This window comes from Phocoena sinus, chromosome 2 (assembly GCF_008692025.1).
Source record: "Phocoena sinus isolate mPhoSin1 chromosome 2, mPhoSin1.pri, whole genome shotgun sequence".
In the NCBI taxonomy this organism is placed as follows: Eukaryota; Metazoa; Chordata; class Mammalia; order Artiodactyla; family Phocoenidae; genus Phocoena; species Phocoena sinus.
Window position 1 is genome coordinate 71,585,967 of NC_045764.1, and position 19,194 is coordinate 71,605,160.

At 36.9% G+C, this 19,194-nt stretch overlaps 1 protein-coding gene across 4 annotated transcripts in view; it reads right to left on the minus strand.

Moving 5' to 3' along the window:
- Positions 1-19,194, minus strand: part of USP3 (ubiquitin specific peptidase 3) — a 215,956-nt gene that overhangs the window by 39,616 nt on the left and 157,146 nt on the right. For 3 of the 4 annotated variants that reach the window (XM_032621502.1, XM_032621499.1, XM_032621503.1), the window contains 5 exons: positions 11,668-11,751; positions 8,416-8,497; positions 6,600-6,682; positions 4,899-5,012; positions 1,960-2,073 (listed from right to left, as the gene is read on the minus strand). In XM_032621502.1, the coding sequence (XP_032477393.1) occupies positions 1,960-2,073; positions 4,899-5,012; positions 6,600-6,682; positions 8,416-8,497; positions 11,668-11,751 (477 nt within the window). The remainder of the gene's footprint in view (positions 1-1,959; positions 2,074-4,898; positions 5,013-6,599; positions 6,683-8,415; positions 8,498-11,667; positions 11,752-19,194) is intronic. The other variant, XM_032621501.1, reaches the window with a different exon arrangement.

Genomic DNA, 19,194 nt, shown 5'->3' on the forward strand with positions numbered 1-19,194 from the left:
ACCCTGTACACATAAATAGGAGTAACAATTACGAGAAGAAAACCCTACCCCACACCTGGGCACTGTGCAGTCATCCTGCACTAAAACTTTATTCATGATATCATCTCAAGATCTAGAGCTAACCAAGAGAAAATTATTCTCTGATTACATGAAAGTGAGGACCAATCTGAATTACTACAGAACGAAGAGAAAGCCCTGCTAAGAACACACAGACATCCTATTCTGATCAGTCATTAAGGAAATCTAAGAGTTCATATGTAATAGGAATCACTCCGGAAACGCCACCCGAATTTCTCAACCTGGTTACCTATTCCAAAAGTTCTTTCCCTTCATTGGTAGGAATAATAGAATGTAGGAATAATAGAATGAGTAAAATTAAGCAGCTAAAAACTAAATCATGCTCACAGCTGGGCTAAAGAAACCAGAAAGAACAGAGATACAGGCAGATTTAGATGAAAAGTAGAATTCTATTAGATGAAGAGGGAACTGAGTCACCATGGGAACCAAGTAGAAGAGTATAAAGGTGGTTGGTGGGCCTCACTGGGGCACGTGGACAAATTACTGTTAACACGTCTATCGCTGACCAACACCACGAAGACCTGGGTTCTAATTCTGGTCCCAACACCTACCAGATGTATAAAACTGAACAAACTACTCTCCTCTGTCTCAGTTCCGTCCTCTTTCAGATGGGGCTAACACTTCTTACCCTGATGGGAATTTTGTTGTGTTTCTTAATGAAGGTCAGATATAAAATACCTAAAGTGCTCGACACATAATAGACATTCAACAAATGGAAGCAATTTTTATATAATAACCAAACACAAAGATTAAATCCCCATCAAGAGTCTAAGTAGGTGATTGTTAGAAATTTTATATCAAGTCCAGACATGATTAGCAGTAACTTAATCATTTCTACCTTTCCTATTTAGAGTCAGGAAATTCTAAAATTCTTACAAAATGATTCTCTCCTTCTCAGGAGAGATTTAAATAACATGAAATATAAAAGAAATTTCCTTCAAAACAAAGACCAGGGTTAACAATAGTCAATTACGTCTGATCCTCAAGGCTAGACTCTTTGGCAAGGCAACAAATTATAGTCCTTTGAAGCTGTTACCCTTTAGACATTTCTCCATACTACCAATATATCTAAACCACTCTGAGACAGTAAAGCAAGATGTATTGCTGAGTTTTACCAGAGCGTGCTGGTTTTAAAAAAGAAAGAGAGGGCTGTACATAAGGCGCCAAAATCATGACTAGTAAGAGCCGTGGCGTGCTTCAGAAAGATAAAATCAGCAGAAGGTGGTGAAGGCTGCTGTCAAGCACCCATAGTGCTTCAGATCTGCTGTTACCTACGGGGAGGACTAGCTTAGGAGAAGAGGGAGATTTCTCTGACAGCAGGGCTGTTTCCCCACTCAAGCGAGACCAGATAAAGAACACGGGAAACGCTGTGACTCTATAACCACATTAGGAGATGATGTGCTAATTGTGTTACGTTCTGGAAAGCGAATGAATCCCAATGGACTTAACTACAGTCTTGTAAGGTCTTCAGAACCCAGACCAGAACAGTGAATACGATACCATGGTTTTCTACTGACTACATTTGGATTTTTCTTTTTTTAGCTGAAATAACAGGACGGTGTATGATGATAATTACTCTGTATAAGATTTTGAAAAAAATCAAGGAAATTTTGTCCAGTATGTTTTCCTAGAGCACGTAAGTTATTTGTAAGGGCTCTGTTTTTATAACAACAAAATGCCCTGCCTTTTGTTAAAGATTTTTCTAAGGTCTATTATTTAAACACATTTGTCTAGTAGGATATATCCAACTTCTGCTCTTCTCCTTAAAAAACAAAACACTGGTTTCATTATTGAGAATACCACCACTGTTGGAAATTGTTTCAGGAACAGTGTAAAGACTAATATTAATGTTTTAAACATCCTTCATTAAATAATACTTACCTAAAATTCGGCATAATCTTCCAAACAACATAAAATAAGGACTCTGGGCTAAATGCAGTCTGGCTACCTTGCCATAATGCACAGAGTGTCTTTCTAAACTCTTCCACCAAAGACCTAGAAAAGAGCAGGGGATGATGAGACCCTCAGCATTAGTGAGAGGCTGCTATTTCAATACATAATGCCAAACTGTCTAAAATCCACAAATAAAAAATGAAAACATAAAAAGAGTTTGGTCTCTTCTGAACTCAACCTGACAGCTAAGTACAGCATCTCAAAACCCATACAAGGGCTTCCCTGGTGGCGCAGTGGTTGAGAGTCTGCCTGCCGATGCAGAGGACACGGGTTTGCGCCCCAGTCCAGGAAGATCCCACGTGCCCCCGAGCGGCTGGGCCCGTGAGCCATGGCCGCTGAGCCTGAGCGTCCGGAGCCTGTGCTCCGCAACGGAAGAGGCCACAACAGTGAGAGGCCCGCATACAGCAAAAAAAAAAAAAAAAAGAAGGAAAAAAAAAAAAACCCATACAAATAGCAGTGATTATAGACAAAACTAGTTTTTTAACTATATGGTGAACTCTGAGTATGTCAAAGTACTGCCATACTTGTAAAATAAAGCAATGGATAAGTTACAAATCAAATTACCTAAGGATGAAATGTTTCAAAAAACCCATAAAACAAGTAATAGAATCTCTTTCTCCATCTCTTGCCTTTCTCCTTCCTGCCACTCTCTAGGAGCGCACTCCCCAGACCTCGGTGCGTGACTGCTCATCTCTGCCGCAGAGTTCATCTGGCCACAAAGCTTCAACACTCACCTCTATACCAATGACTCTCAAATCCAAATCTAAACTCCAGATTTTTCTCATGACCACTTTTACTCAGCTGTCTCCAGGTTCCAACAGGAATTTTCTACTGGCTGCCCTCTTGTCTCTTCTAACTCACTGTGTCCTAAACCTGCTCTCCGTACTCTCCCTACAGCCCCTCAGTCTCCAATCGCCCCTTCTCTCACAGGAATACAACTTCCATTTTTTTCTTGGCACATGAGCTCCTGGAATAAAAAAATTTTTTTGAGTGTGCCCAACTTCTGACAAATTCCCTTAAAGAGAAAGAGTGGTCCTTCTCATTCACCCCTTCCTTCTGCCTTCCAGCTAGAATGAGGACGAAACGGTGGTGCGCCAGCACCATTGTGGATGATGTGGATAAGAGTCTCACCCAGGGCTGGTGGGACAGAAAGCCAGAGGAGCCCAATGATTGTGTGAAACAAACCTAGATGGATAACCTCCAACTTTTATGTGAGAAGATAAACCACGGATGTTTAAGTCACCGTTAGTTTTGGTCTTCTATGCACGTAGGTAAGCTTATACACCTCCTCAACTTCAATGACTGTATGTGTCAATACAGCTACCATACTCGTGGATACCTGGTTGATATCACAGAGAATCTCACTATCTTCTTTCTTAACCCGTTATCCAGTAGGTTCCTGAGATACAAATCATATCTTTTACTCCCTAGTACCTGAACCCTCATCCTATGTTTGAGGAACCCCACCTTAAGAGTCAAAGCCTGCCTCCTACTGTGGAAGCTGAAAAGGCCAGGTACTTGCTCTCTCAGCCCCCACCCGCTCCCCCGTGAAGCCAGGACTCAGGTACACGGCCTGGGTATGCCTATTTGAAGCTGGAACAGTGCCAGATTGTTTCTGGTGGCAAAGAGCACAGTCAGGAAGGAGTGCAGGGGCCGAGCAGTCACAGCAGCATCCACCCAGCACCCAGCTCCAGCAGTGCTGGCAATGCGAACTTCGGTGCAGCATGGACAGCGGTCCTAATGGGACACCCTCATGGATGCCTAGACTCCAGACCTGATTTCCCCCGCATCCACTAATGGTAAGCTCACCAACAGACTTTCAATAAATTCCTTTTCTGCCTAAAATGGCCAGCGGCAATTTCTATAATTCGTAACTAAACCCTAAATGACACTAATGCATCAGGTACTACTAACTCTTCCCTTAACGTTTGTGCACATGTATTTTTTCCTCTTCATTTCACGGCTATTCCCTCTAACCAATGACTATAAAGTGAAGAGCCTCCTTGAATGCAGGCACGTTCCAGCTCATCCTATATGCTGCTACCAAAGTAAACTCTTAAAACACCACTTCTAGTGATATCATTCCATCCCTGCTCCAATGCCTGGCTTCACTGCATACTCCACACTACACACTATTCTAACACGGCCTATCCTATTCTCCCTCAGGCATCTAGGCAGAACACTGTCAGATTATAAGACGGCTTTTCAGAATGTGTGGGGATGGGGTGTGTGGGAGCAGGGATGGGCAGGCAGGGAAAACATTACATTAAAATACATACAGATGATAAATCGTAGCCCTATTTCAGTAATGTTAAGATACCCCTTACGGTCATGATGATATGATAAATCTTGCTGAACCCCAGAGAGAACGTGGCTGCACTGAATTTGAATATATATTGGTTTGGTTCTCAATAATCACTTGTCAATTTTTTTCTCCTTCCATATCAGCTAAAAATTGACAGTACTGCTCTGTAATTAATTTGATAACTACAAATTAATGTAATTATCCAAGACAGGTTTACCTAACCCTATCAGACAAATCAATTCACAAAGACTAATGATATTCACGCCGGTCTATACCTAAAACTGTGTTTTCTTCATAGATGTCAATTTTAGAATGCCCAAATCCACACACTCAACAAGCGGAGTGCTACATTTGTCCTGCCTACTAGGTAAATAGAAATAAAAGAATTCTAACAATTATTAAGATTGCTAGCTAGATACTTAAACACAATTGAGAGTTGTCTTGGTGTTTGTTTGTTTTTTTAATGCACGTGCCTATTAAGTCAGATAATGCAGTGGAAATCACCAGTAAGAGTCATTTGTTCTGTAGCTCAAAGCCAGAAAGGACATGTTCTTAGACTCACACGTTGCTGTCCCCCTGGCTCCTGGTATGGTACGTTCGCCTTCCTGCTGTCTTCCCATTCCTTAACTCCACAGCAGGCAGCGCTTTGAAATAACAGCAAAACTGCTCAATGTTACTATTTTAAAAGGAAGGGAAAAAAATTATTAGTTTTTAAATGTACTATGAAGTAAAGAAAGCACTCTGAGACCTATACCGTATATGGATTTTGAAAATGTGATATTTCAATTTCTCATTCAAATGATACTCAATGCAATCTCTTAACATTGCATTTCTTCATTAAGCTTCCTCGTTTACTCCAAGAAAACAATATAAGGGGGACTTCCCCGGTGGCACAGTGAGTAAGACTCTGCACTCCCAATGCAGGGGGCCTGGGTTCAACCCCTGGTCAGGGAACTAGATCCCACATGCAAGCTACAACTAAGAGTTTGCATGCCACAACTTAGGAGCCCTGGAGCCACAACTAAGGCCCAGAACAACCAAATAAATAAATATTTTTTTAAAAGGGAATATAAGTAGATGACTTTGCAAAAATAAACAAAGACCTTAAAGCAAAATCTCTGTTCCAGAAATCCTCAATTCCCCCTTCCCATCTATATAGCCTGTCACCATTTCTTTCTTTTCAGGGCCTTTGTTCCCAAGTTTTCAATAATTTCCTCAAATAAAAGCCATGAAACCAACCATATTGTTTAAATACACTATACAGAGTAACAAGGAGAATTCGGTAGTGACTAGAATTTCTTCTTTGAGCAAGACTAGATAAGCTGAGAGCCAGTACCTTTAAGGAGAGATCACACATGGCTTCTGTTCCTCATTAGCAAGGTGGCCTTGGGAAAATAATTTACTGTGGTCTCTGATACCACATTAAAATCTAAAAGTATGCAACTTTCTAAATAATTTCTTCTGTATAACTTAGGTCAGCCTTGTTGTCTATTTTATTTTTCCTGCTCATCTTACTCTTTTTTTTTTTTTTTTTTTTTTTAAGCCACGCAGCATGTGGGATCTTAGTTCCCTGACCAGGAATCAAACCCGAGCCCCCTGCCGTGGAAGCACAGAGTCAACCGCTGTACCGCCAGGGAAGTCCCTGCTCACCTTACATTTTGAAGATCTTCTAAACATCTGATCTTATGACCATACTTAAGACTCAACTAATGATTGAACTAAGTTATCTGAACAAGGTTCCTTATAGCCCAGGGGTCTGCAAACTATGGCCCACAGGACAAATCTGACCCTGGACCAGTGAGCTTTTACATTTTTAAAGTGAGTTTTATATTTTTAAAGAGTTGTTTAAAAGGGAGAGGGGTGTTGAAGGGAGGAGAAGATGTGTGAGGAAGCCTGGATGTGGCATGCAAAGGTTAAAAATATTTATTTAATCTGGCCTTTTACAGAAGTTTGCTGGCCTGTGCTCAAGCCTATTCAAGAAGGAACAGGAACTAAATAATAACAGCTAACAGTTATTTACTGCTAGGCACTGTTCTAAGCACTTCATGTAAATTATATAGTATCTTCCCGACTACCCCGTGAGGTAGACTATTATCCCCAATTTCACTGATGAGAAAACTAAGGCACAGGGAACTGAGGTAACTTGCCCCAAGTTACTAGGCTAGAGTTAGTGGCAGAGACAGGATCTGAACCCAGAGCCTTTGCTCTTAACCATTCCACCAGAAACTAACGTCAGATACTTAAGCTGTGACTGTAACAGTACCTGAGTGACTGAAGGATGGCGTTCATGAAACACGTGTTCCCCAAATTCCGAAGGCCTGTGGCACAAATGGCAGTGGTGCTTCCCTGTAAAATGGAACAAGAGGTGGCCTTCAGTAATACCGAGAGAAGGTCAACTGTTTCAAAGAAGAACAAAGGCCTATATTTGAAACTCTAACAACAAGCCAGTTCGGAATTGATACTTTTCAGTCCAACAAATATTTCAAATTCTCTTTCTACTCTCTGTAAACGTGTCTGGATATTTTTAGAAGGCTGTTTCTGATCCTAGGATTGTGCTAAATGGAAGTTTATGAGGAAGTCACCATTAATAAGTACTGTTGAGTACACAATGCAAAAACCAGGAAGATCCTTAAATAAGTTTAAGACTTAACACCGTCATAAGACTCTATTAAAGCTACTACAAATTGGAAAAAATATAAACATGCCAAGTATTTCTGTCCCCCAGCTTTTAACTCTAAGCCATGCAAATGACCAATACATGTTTTCCTAGCAATGGAATATCAATCTGATAAAACTACCTGAACTTCCCTTAAAGACTAAGGCTTTGTTTTTTGATTAGCTGTACAAATGCACTGTGATGTCTGAGTACTACACGTGGTTAGTGAATCTACCCATCCAACCCAAAGCATCACTTTAGCTCTTTCTTCCACGAAATTGTAATACTTAATTGTGTGTCTAAACACAGCTAGCATGACAGCAGAGAGGTAGATGCAGGACAAAATTACTGGTATATTTTACAATATTTAGTCATCTTTAAACTTTGTTACTCCATTAATGGCCATACATTTGGTAAGAGATGGGTATCAGAATGAGGAAGCCTATTCTTTTATGGTGAAACTGTATTAATGAAGGCCCTAAGGAAAAAACTTACCAAAACTTCAGACCCAAAGCATTTTTTTTTTTTTTTTTTTTTTTTTTTGCGCTATGCGGGCCTCTCACTGCTGTGGCCTCTCCCGTTGCGGAGCACAGGCTCCGGACGCGCAGGCTCAGCAGCCATGGGTCACGGGCCAGCCACTCCGCGGCATGTGGGATCTTCCCGGACTGGGGCACGAACCCGCGTCCCCTGCATCGGCAGGCGGACTCTCAACCACTGCGCCACCAGGGAAGCCCGCATTTTTTTTTTTTTAAGATTTTTATTTTATTTATTTATTTTTTGGCTGTGTTGGGTCTTTGTTGCTACGTGCGGGCCTTCTCTAGTTGAGGTGCACGGGCTTCTCATTGCGGTGACTTCTCTTGTTGTAGATCATGGGCTCTAGGTGCACGGGCTTCACTAGTTGTGGCACACAGGCTCAGCAGTTGTGGCTCACGGGCTCTAGAGCACAGGCTTGTAGTTGTGGCGCACGGGCTTAGTTGCTCCGCCGCATGTGGGATCTTCCCGGACCAGGGCTCGAACCCGTGCCCCCTGCGTTGGCAGGGGGATTCTTAACCACTGTGCCACCAGGGAAGCCCCAGACCCATAGAATTTGCACTAGGGACCTTTAACAGAAGGAAGCAAGGATCTTTGGGATCCTACAGAGATGGAGTAATAAGGTACACGAGTAGGCGTTAAGAACAAATGCCTCCTAAGGCAGAGGAGCACGGTGGTCATCCTGACGGAAGGAAGGCACTGACAGACTCGCTGGGGTATTCAGTCACGTCAAGAATCATTAGTACAAGTGGCAAACATTTTGTAAAATATTCCAAATCCAAGGCATACATTTATAAAAGTTTATAAAGGGCAACATTAATGTTAGAACTGTAATCAAACAGTGACTAGATCTCAACCAATTCTTATATTTGAATACATTTTAATTACTTACATTTACTTTTAGTAACTTGCTGTTCAGTGATGAGTTTTCCAAGAGTTTTCTTTTCCTATGCCTGTCAGCTGTGAAAGCTGAGCTATTAAAGCACAAACAGACAGTCAAAAAGACGTTCATACATACACAACACTACACAGCAAGACAGAGTAAATATGGCTGTTCTAAGTATCTAGGGTATGGAGTCCTGGAAGTGACTTGTTAGGCCACTGTGGCCCACAAGTATTTCAAGTAACTGAGGAGTTCCACTTCCCCTGGAAATCCCCACCGCTCCTCCAGCAGGGTGGGACTGGAAGCTGCCACCCACCGGGCGCTTCCCAGAAACGCTGGCCAAGTGGATGTGGTCTGATGGACAGTCCCTCTCCTCCACCGCTCTATCTACCTAATCAACGGTGAAGCTTCAAACAAGAGAACATCCACTACTCGTAAAAAAGAAAAACACTGGTCTGACATGATTATTCTGAGATTTAACATTAAGTCTCAAATTCTATGCCACTTCTTTCTTAATTTTGATAAAGGTATCATATTTTGTTAGTATGTTGTAATAGATGATGATATAATCTGAGTTTGCAGAATGATAAATTATAGACGCATAGGCATGTATCAATTCATTTGATTCAGCTCTGCTACAAAGCATATTCTAAAACAAATTCTAATTAGCACATAAATTCTGAATTTAAATTATCTAAATGTTTCTCATTGAAAGAGATATTAAGTTTGAAATTTGTTAGAAAATAATTCCTATCTTCAGAGGAAATAATTCCTATCTTCACTTTAAAATTATTATGTATCAGGGGAACTAATCTAAAGGAAGTGAAAGTTACTATTAAACAATATAGACTTTTTAAGTCTACCAACTCTTTCCCATCTTCCAAAAGTACCAGGTTAATCCAAAGAAAATACATAATTATTTTTCTTTCCAAAATTTCCACGTGAACTGTCTTCAGAGCATCAGATCTAGTGACAGTCAGCTGTTTCAAATCTAAAAATATTCTTAGGAAAAACGTCTTCAGAAATGTATGTCCCTCTCAGTGTACTGGTGACTACAAGGTAAGAAGAGATAATCCCATATGTACTACGATGTTAAGTTATTCCTTCACAAATTCTGTAAGTAAAGAAGTTCACTCACAAGCACAGTGTATGTACTGTGATAATGCCTAATAGTTAACTTCTGGTTTTAACCTATACAAAAAAAAACATTTAGCTTTTTAAAAATATGTTATTAAATTTTATCATCAATGATTCTCAAAATGGCAGAATCCTTTAGATCCACGCTATTTAATATGGTAGCTGCTCACAACATGTGGCTAATAAATTTAAATTAATTAAACTTAAAAATGTAAAATTCAAAAAAAAAAAAAAAAAAAAAATGTAAAATTCAGTTCCTCGTCACACTAGCTAATTTTCAAGTGCTCCATAGTCACGTGTGTCTAGTGGCTACCATACTGGGCAGTGTAGATTAATACAACGTTTCTGGTGTGCAGTGCTTCTCCAGAGGATACGCTAAACAGTCTCAAGTAAAACTCAAATGTAATCATAGTTCTTTCATTGTAGCTTCCATTACAGAGTAAAGGCTATCTTTGAAAAAATAAAAATAAATTTAGGTAATGTTTATCGACATAGAAAAAGGATTGCAAAGCAGCTTTTTCAGTGGGACCAAGGAGAAGTGTAGACAAGGCAGTCTGTGACAGCTTTTACCTGACGAAGAAATAAATGGAAATAAAAGATTCAATATCTGCATAAACGCATGCAGGTTCTTGAACTTCCGGTTTTCCCTTTGACTTAGTTCTGATGAATTTATTTGTCATTGAGATGATATAGTCTTTTCTTAGAGAAAACTATAAGTGGCAGGAAGAAATAATTTGGTTGCTACCTACTTCTATAACAAAGAATCAAGTTAGTAAGATCTTTACAATGACATCACCACACCAAAGAGTGATATTTACATAAATTACTGCAGGAATCTCCTACCTCACAGTTAACTGTGATTATTTCAGACCAAATTCAATATTCTAGATCTGTGTGTCTATACCTGTGTCTCTAACCCTAGATATGCTCCTGCTGCTTTGTTCAAATTAAAAGGGAGGAGGCGCTTTGAAAAAGTGAGGAGCCCCAAGATGACAAGCCAAAGTGCACTTAAACCCAGACTGTTCTAATTAGCTTAGATTTCAAAGAAATCGATTCTTCCCTTATCAGCTTATAGTCTATTTAGACAGAGACATGCACAGAGACTTTGGTTAACCAAAGCTAGACAGTGTTTCACTCAAAGAACTTAGGTTATTCCCTCTCAGCACTCAATTTTAAAATACTCTGTTGGCTTCACATGTAAGTTTGCTGAAGGACTCTCACTTGTGGCATGTTCTCACAATACCATTTTTATACATCAACTGTCAAAATAAATAAGATGTTGTAAAGCAATTACACTCCAATAAAGATTTTTTAAAAAACAACAAAAAATAAATAAATTAGATGGCACCTGACAATTAGGGGTGATTTACACAAATTTCACCTGAGTCAGCGACCATTTTCACCTGAGTCAGGACCACGCTTCTATCCACTGCAGCTTCAAAAGACATTGCTACTGGGGTTTCTGTTTACTGCTTGAATTTTGGGTCTAGTGAGCTTTATCTGACTAACCTATTTGGCTATAGCAAAAAATAATTCTATTCACTTAAGCAGTTTAATTTCTTTATGATGACAAAGCATTTCACAGCTTCCTATACTTTCAAGTGATAAATACTGCCCCTAACAAAAAAAAGGAAAAGAAGAAACTAGGATCTTGTGCTATCACATAGATGCACGCTGAACAATAATATAATTAAACCTATTTTCCCTTGATACATACATTTCAGAGTTTCTAAGAAGACCTCATAATACATTTGGATAAGGATTTTTTAATATCAAAGGTAACTCTAATGATTTTGTATCATTTTTTGCCCTTCCCTTGCACTACCAAAATTCCCCTTGCAAATAAACTGAGGAGCTTATAAGTTGGTGGATAGTAACTGAAAAACAGGCTCTGGAGCCCTTGCACATGGTTTATGACAAATATTAAACAAAATAAATGCTGAGCTATGATCACTGACTATGGGCATTTTCAGATACCCAACTCCAAAGTTTACTTTGTTCACATTTCAATCACACTAAAAACGTGATGAAGTTATGGAACTCATAAACAAAAATCCCACTCAGAAATGCTGAAAGACCCCTCAACCCCACTCCACCCCTTCTTTCCCAAGGCCTATTACTTACTTTTCCAAGTTCTGTAAGTGTTCTCTGACTTTCTGTACCAGTCCCAGCTTGGTGTCATTAATCACAAAATCATCACAGCGATAACTGCAAGGAAAATATTAATCAATGTGTGTAAAGAGCTTGAGGAAACCACAGTAATGAAATCACTAAAAGGCCTGGCTACTGCCAAGATGATCACATGCCTCTGCAGGCAGTTACTGTCAGTGGTGAGTTTAAAGAGGACTTGGAATCCACAGTGGAATGCTTTTCAAGAGTCCTTTATAAAAAGCCACGTAGGCAATGAACACCAGTTTCTTTACACATTTTTATTCAAAAGCTCTTCAATTCCTCTTTCAAAAATGAAATACGCTACTACACGTGTTATATTCTTTTCAGTGGTACATAATACATGGAAAATGAAATACAAAGCACCAATTCTGTTCATGTAGCACGAAGCCTAAATCTTTAATGTGATCCTTCCCAACTCAAATTAATGGGGAGTTTGCAGGCAGGAGAGATTTAAGAGAAAAGCAGGAAAAAAGTAATTAACATGTAGGGATATTTGAATAAAAAAACTAAAAGCCATATATTTCACACATAATTTAATTTAAATAAACTGAATTCAGATGGTTGAGAAGAATGAATCTTTTCATTCCAAGGTGTTAGAAAACAAAAACAGTGGCTACATCTTTCAGGAAACCGATAACCGCTTTGAAGAAAGACATTTAAGATGTTCCTTAAAACTGATATTGTGTGTGTGTGTGTGTTTTAGCGAGTCAATAAGCAAATAATATAAGGAATCACACATAATAAACTTTAACTTGTACATTAGCATTCAATTTTCTTCCTAGAATAAGGCCAATTTTAATAAAAACAACTTACAAGCTAGTACCAAAATATTCTTTTGAACTGCAGCTTTGTACAAAACCACTTATTATAACTACCAAAGAATAATGACAATAACATTGCCATTCTGAGCAAACAAAAATTTTGAATGCATAGCAATTAGTAAAAATTAGGTCATCTCTAGCAGAATCCAAAAAACATGTCTTACATACCTGAAACCAGTCTATAAAAAAATTGTGACTAGGATGGAGGAAAGTAATTTTTTAAAAAAAAGATTACACACAAAAGCATGGCTTGTGTCTCTTATTCACAGAATTCAAAATGTGAGTGCTTTTGAAAACTTTAAGTAAAATATATATGTAATTATTTATCATGCCCCTCCGCATTAACTGACTGCCTGTGTTGTCAATCAAGAGTCTCTAACGTATTCTCTCCAAGCTCCCGTGGTCAATCCCTAACGTTTCTACAAATAGCAAAAGCTACCTTTTACATCCTAGACCGTTTCTCTATGATCAAAGTACCAGCAATGGCAGGAAAATAATTCCTTATCAGTTTTATGACAAAGACATAAAGGAATTAAATTAGTGAAAAGGCTTAATTCCTTGCTTCCTGTCAGCATAAATGTTAAGAGGGTAAGGTCTACTCTGCAAATCTGGGTTTAAGGCACTTGGTTCCTCCATGAACCTCAGGCATTCACTAAAGAATGAAATTGTATTGTTACTCTAATTCCTGCTTACATTTTCATTCTATGTTTGCATAAATATATGCACGTATTTTGGTTAAAAGAATACCCAGTGTTCAAAACAAAAATAACTCCAAATGCTAGTGTTCATCTGGGGAATGAAGTCTAAAAGCAAATTCAGATCATCTTTCATGTATATACATGCTGCTAGAATATCTCATTGAAAAGTAAACCCCTTAGCTTCTACAAAAAAAAAAAAGGTTGCTTTGTTTAAAGAAACAAATTGTTTCAGATTATATGAAATAACTGATTTTTTTCTTATTAATTCTTTTTGGTGTGACATGAATTCAGCCTTTAACATTTGTTAAAGGAACGTTTTCATATATTGAAATACAGATTCATTTACGGCCTTGCTCCATTCTGAACTAAGCTGACTTAACTGGGTCTAGTTGCTTCATCTCTTTGAATGTTCATTATTAAAGTGAATAAGTTTCTCTAGACTCCAGAGCTGTTCTAATGTGACTAATGCAACTGAGGAAATGCATTTTAATCTTTTAAAATTTTAATTGATATAAAATTTTATTTAACTAAAGCAGTATAAAATATATTTCCATTAAATACTTTATGGTTTTGGTAAAACTATATTTCACTTTTATTATGACATCATATAAGATGTACTGCAGTGCACAGTGTGGGTGCACATGTCATTTCTAGGATCACACATAAGCATATCACCAGTCTAGTTTATGTCAACAGAAGGTTTCAGTTATTTTTCTATGCAATAATGAAGCGCTGTAATGTGCTTGTTTGAATACTTTCTGCGGACAGCAGGAGTTACAGTGATACCTATGTAAATAGTAATTGGTAGTTAAACTGAAATACTTATTTTAATAATTAATACAAATAAATTATTTTTCTGGGTTAAAAACTAACAATGAAAAAAAATTTTAACTTCCAAATGAAGTTTGGAACTTTTAAAAAAAGATTGCACACAAATGTGTAATTGACAACATAGGCACACTAATGAGGCAGTATCGAGTGGAAAAGGTGTATCACAAATTTTATAAATAATGGCAATTATGACTTAATACAGCAGAGCCAAAGTAATAAGCTGTGTAAAAAAAGTTTTAAGATAATAAAGTAGACAATATTGAGTCATTTTCAGCAAATGCATAATAATATAAGTTGCTTCTCTACAGTCAAAAAATAATCAATGAAATTTGTCACAATCAATGAAATCAGAACGAAATGTATAACAAAGAAGTTTCTTAGTGATTTTAAGGATTTGAGCTTGTAATTCTGGCAAGCTTTAAAATAGCTTGAATTCTTGCTCAAGAAAGAAAACCATTTTTAGATGGAGAGGTGAAACATTAAATTATTATTTCAGTTAAGGGAGTTATGTTTTAGAATTTGAGATAAAGATCAAAAAGGATATTTTACAAAAAGTAAAAGATCTTCAGTTGATCCATCAAGCAACTGTTAGTGAATAAAAGACCTTTCTAACATTATTCAAGATCAATTCATTCAACATTTGAAAATTGTAAGTACTTTTTACTTTTCGCTTTAGATGAGTTTTACAAGACAAGAGACAACGGCCAGTTAATACTTTGGGTATGTTTTGTTTCAAATGACTTCCAAATTGAAATGTCTTCATCTATTTGCAACCTTAAAAACAATCAACCGCATGTTGTAAATATTTTTTAATCTTTTACATCTGTCACTTTCAGCTAGACAGGAAAAAGTTTCTATCAAGACAGACAAGGACCTGCTACATGGGATCAAAAACCCGGATTTAATGGAATTATTTCCCTTATCTGATCCACTGCATATTAACATATTGAAAATATCTGTGCTCTAAAGTAGACTGTGTCGTGGATGCAGTTATTAAAATTGTTCAGTATACATGTGCAAATGCTCTGACTCATCACCAGTTTATGGAACTGTTAAAAGAAATGGAAGATAATGAATTAATGACTACATGTTCTTTGCCAATGTTCACTGCTTGAGTCATGGAAGAATTTTACAAAGGTTTACTGTACTCTTAACTCTAATTCAAGATTTTCTTGAAACAAAAGAAACACCTGCCAATACTGAACAAAGAGAAAACATCACAGCATGATTTACATTTTTTCACCTATATCACAGTGCACGTGAATGAGCTAAATTTAAAGATCCAAGGAGAGAATAAAAGCTTGCTTGTGACCTAGCTAGACAGGTATGAGAATTTATGTTAAAATTTAAACTATTCATAATACAAATCAATAATGACTTTACACATTTCAATGTGAACAAATATACAGAAGATTTAAAATACGATGGCATTATGTAAGTTGTCTGCAAAATCTATAAGAAAAATTGAAGAATGCTTTGTTGATATGGACAAATTTGGAGTTGATTTTCAGTTTATATAATGGTCCTTTGAATTTGATGTTGATAATACTGAGTGGTTACAAGAGTTAGTGGATTTACTTAAATTAGATACAGTTTTGAGACTGATATGCTTTTGCTTTGGGCTCAATTATTCTAAAAAAGATGAGTCAGTCTTGTCAAAACAGACGCCAAGTATTAAAGAAAATGGGGTTTTTTGGTACTTTATTCATTTATTGGAAAATTTTTAATAGTGTTTGGAATCTACATTTTTAACTGCAATTTTTATGACTAAATACAGATCAAGCATTTCTGACGAAAAGTTAGCATCTGAATGGAGATGTGCTGTACATGTAAAATACATACTGGATTTTGAAGGTTTCATGTTAAAAAAAGATGCACACTATAATAATTCTATATGGATTACCATGTTGACATGATAATATTTTGGATAACTGGGCTAAATAAAATATACAGTTAAAATTAATCAACCTGTTTGTCTTTGCTTTTTTAACGTGGCTACTAGAAAATTCTAAATTACATATGTGACGAATTATTTCTCTTGCACAGCACTGCTAGCCTAGAAAATATCTAAGATACTAGCTGTTCTACTATAATACTACCCAATATTATAAAGAGGTAATAAATATAACTTTAATGAACTATAAGAAGCCAATTTTATTTTGGCTGAATTTGTTCTCACTGGCTTAAAAAGTTTTAAGTTTTCACAATTGTCCTTATTGCCAAGAGTCATTTTTAGATCTTCTTACAGTCACTATGAAGGACATTTACTTCTAAGATTCTAACTTTTGTCCTGTCTGAATTCACCACACTATACAAGCGTTATGAGATGACGATGATAAAAGGAAAGCACCTGCTTCCACAGGTCAAAACGTCCAGGGGCGCCTGGCACGTGGTAGAGGGTCAATAAATGTCAGCTTCCTTTTGCTGTGTAACCAGGGCTGCCTCACAGCACACCCGTCTCTAGCTGCCCCCATCCCCTGTTCTGATTTCTTCTTCCTCCCTGGCCCAGAGGTGAAAAGAAAATAAGTAACAAAAGTAGGAAGTAAATAAGAATTTAAATGTTGTCTGGTTACCTTAGTCTTTAGCTGAGACGCTGCTTTCAAACTGGAAACTATCCCACTAATACTGATATTAAAAAGTCCCAAAGCAATAAGAAGGATTTAAAGTAAACAAGTTCTAAAAATCTCTTCCTGGTTTACAATTGTGTTGAAGGTATTAGGTCAGTATTATGCTTACCTCTAACACCTGAAAAACAAAATTTAGCCACTATTCTTAGTTTTCCCTTCAAGGAGATTACACCAGAATAAGTACAAAAAAGTGCATAACTTGTAGGCTGTGTTTTCAAAGCTTCTAGATTGCTCCTCTGAAACTTGGAATGCATTTCCCATTTTGAAATAAATATTGTTATAAAATATGGTTAAATGTTGCAAGGTGAAAATACACCTGGTTCCCAAAACGTAACTGAAATAATATAAAAAGTTCTACTCCTCTTTTTCATCTTTCTACTGAGAAATTGGAGCTGAGGTCCAGGTTTTGGCATCTTTTCATATAAATAGGACTTCACATGTCTAGCAAACAAAAGTCAGGAACTACCTATATTACACAACCAACTTTTAGTCTATTATATTAACACTTCAGCAAGTTTAAATTTCGTGATGTTAGGTGATTCTTCAAGTAAAGATGAGCTCTACCTCTAACACACTACTTGTCAGACAAGGAAAATGTTTACTTCTGTATTTACTAAAAAGAAAGAACTGTTTAAGGAAATTAAAGTAAACTGAACACTAAAGACAAAAAAATAATACTTAGAAGTCATATCAGGCAACATATTAGAGATGTTAGATAAGGAAATCAGATATAAAAAGGCAGGGAAGGAGAAGGTACTGGTATCTTTCTCTACTTCTAACACCTTGAGGCAAAGTATACTATCATCTTAGCTATGCAAAAATTAGTCTCAAACCAAATTCCTTGAACCAAATATGACACTAAAGTAGTTTTAACGTACTTCAAGCCAATAGTTAATAAACTGTTAAATGTAGAGTAGGGTATTATATATATACTGCTGTTCAGAGCAGAAGATACACAATTAATTTTATTACCTTGCACTGAGAGAACACGTAGCAGGTAAATTTTCATAAGAAATACCAATTATTTATACTACTATTATACTTTGGTAAAAAACTGATAATATCACAGCTCAAGTTATTTCAAATTCTGCTTATTCTAATAAATAGCAAAATTGTCCAATTTCTTCATTACATTGATTCCTTATGTGTACATTTTTAAGATTGTGATTTTTTTTCTAATTTCTAGCATCTAATCATGCCTAATCCTTTCTAAATATTTTTCTCTCTATAATCTCCCCCAAACCCATCTTTTTCCTCCTTCATCTCAACTAATATTTTATTCTAAACCTTGGTTATTTCCTTTAGTATGATATCTCCCTCTGCCCCACCCAAATACAGTGACTTTCAAACGCATAGATATCTGTAGCCGAATTAAACTACAGTATTTGATGGTCCCTGCAATGTCGACCTTACCTAAATTTTCTTCTCTCTCATCTTTTCCTCCCAATCTTCCCTTTCACTTCAGTGTTACCTGCTTTATGTTTAGATTTAAGCTTTCACTCCATACACCAACTCCCTTACCCTCCCTCAGTATTTTCCCTGTAGCACCATTCACTTGTTTAACAACAAAAAATATTCCTTACTTGTTCATCCCTATCTGTACTTTTTCCCCATTCTCCAAAAATTAAAACATGCAGCATGGCTCAATTATTTTCTCATCCTAAAATTTAACGTGGGTTTACCTCCTTTTAAAAATTCTAACTTTAGAAACACTTGTCTCCTTCCTATTTCCAGCCTGTGCCTCATGCCCTCTCTAATTATAAAAGGAAAAACACCAGTCCACTAAGACGAAATCTTCAAATTATTCTCAATGGCTCCTAATCAGATAAAAATTAAGCCACAAAACTGAGCATCCATCACCCCCAACACATTTACACATTTGTACTAATTACATATGCAAGTAAATCTAAATTAATATGCATATAGTATAAAAAAAGAAAAATTTTAGAAGAATGAGCTAGAGATGAAATAAACTTTTTAAATGTCTTCATACCATTATTAAACTAGTATCTCATTATTAAACTAGTATCACCTCATAGGGTGAGGTCTGACATTAATGATAATGGATATAAATTCATACTTCACACAGTCTCAAACTTTTTGTCCAATTTATCAGATCTGATTAGTCTGTGTTTTTATTAGATAGCCAATATTTTTACTTTGTAAAATGTATCTGATGAGCTCAGAGTAGGAGTGTATGTCAGCTTACCTTTTCCTTGTTCACCAGTATTTGTCTTACTATTGTTACTGTTATTATCTTGGAGGACTTCTTCTCATAAAAAAATCTTTTAAAATATGTATCCATTTGAAGAGGGTTGATTCTTGGTAAAATTAAATAAACCCATGTAACTAGGCAGACAAAAACCGTTAACATACTGCACAATGCTAAAAGTGAACAAGGGAGAGGACGCCACACGTGAAGCTGATTCAGGACACTCCGTGTGTGGTTCATGACACATAACCACGTAGTCTACAGACCACTGGCAGTAGGTATTTTAAATA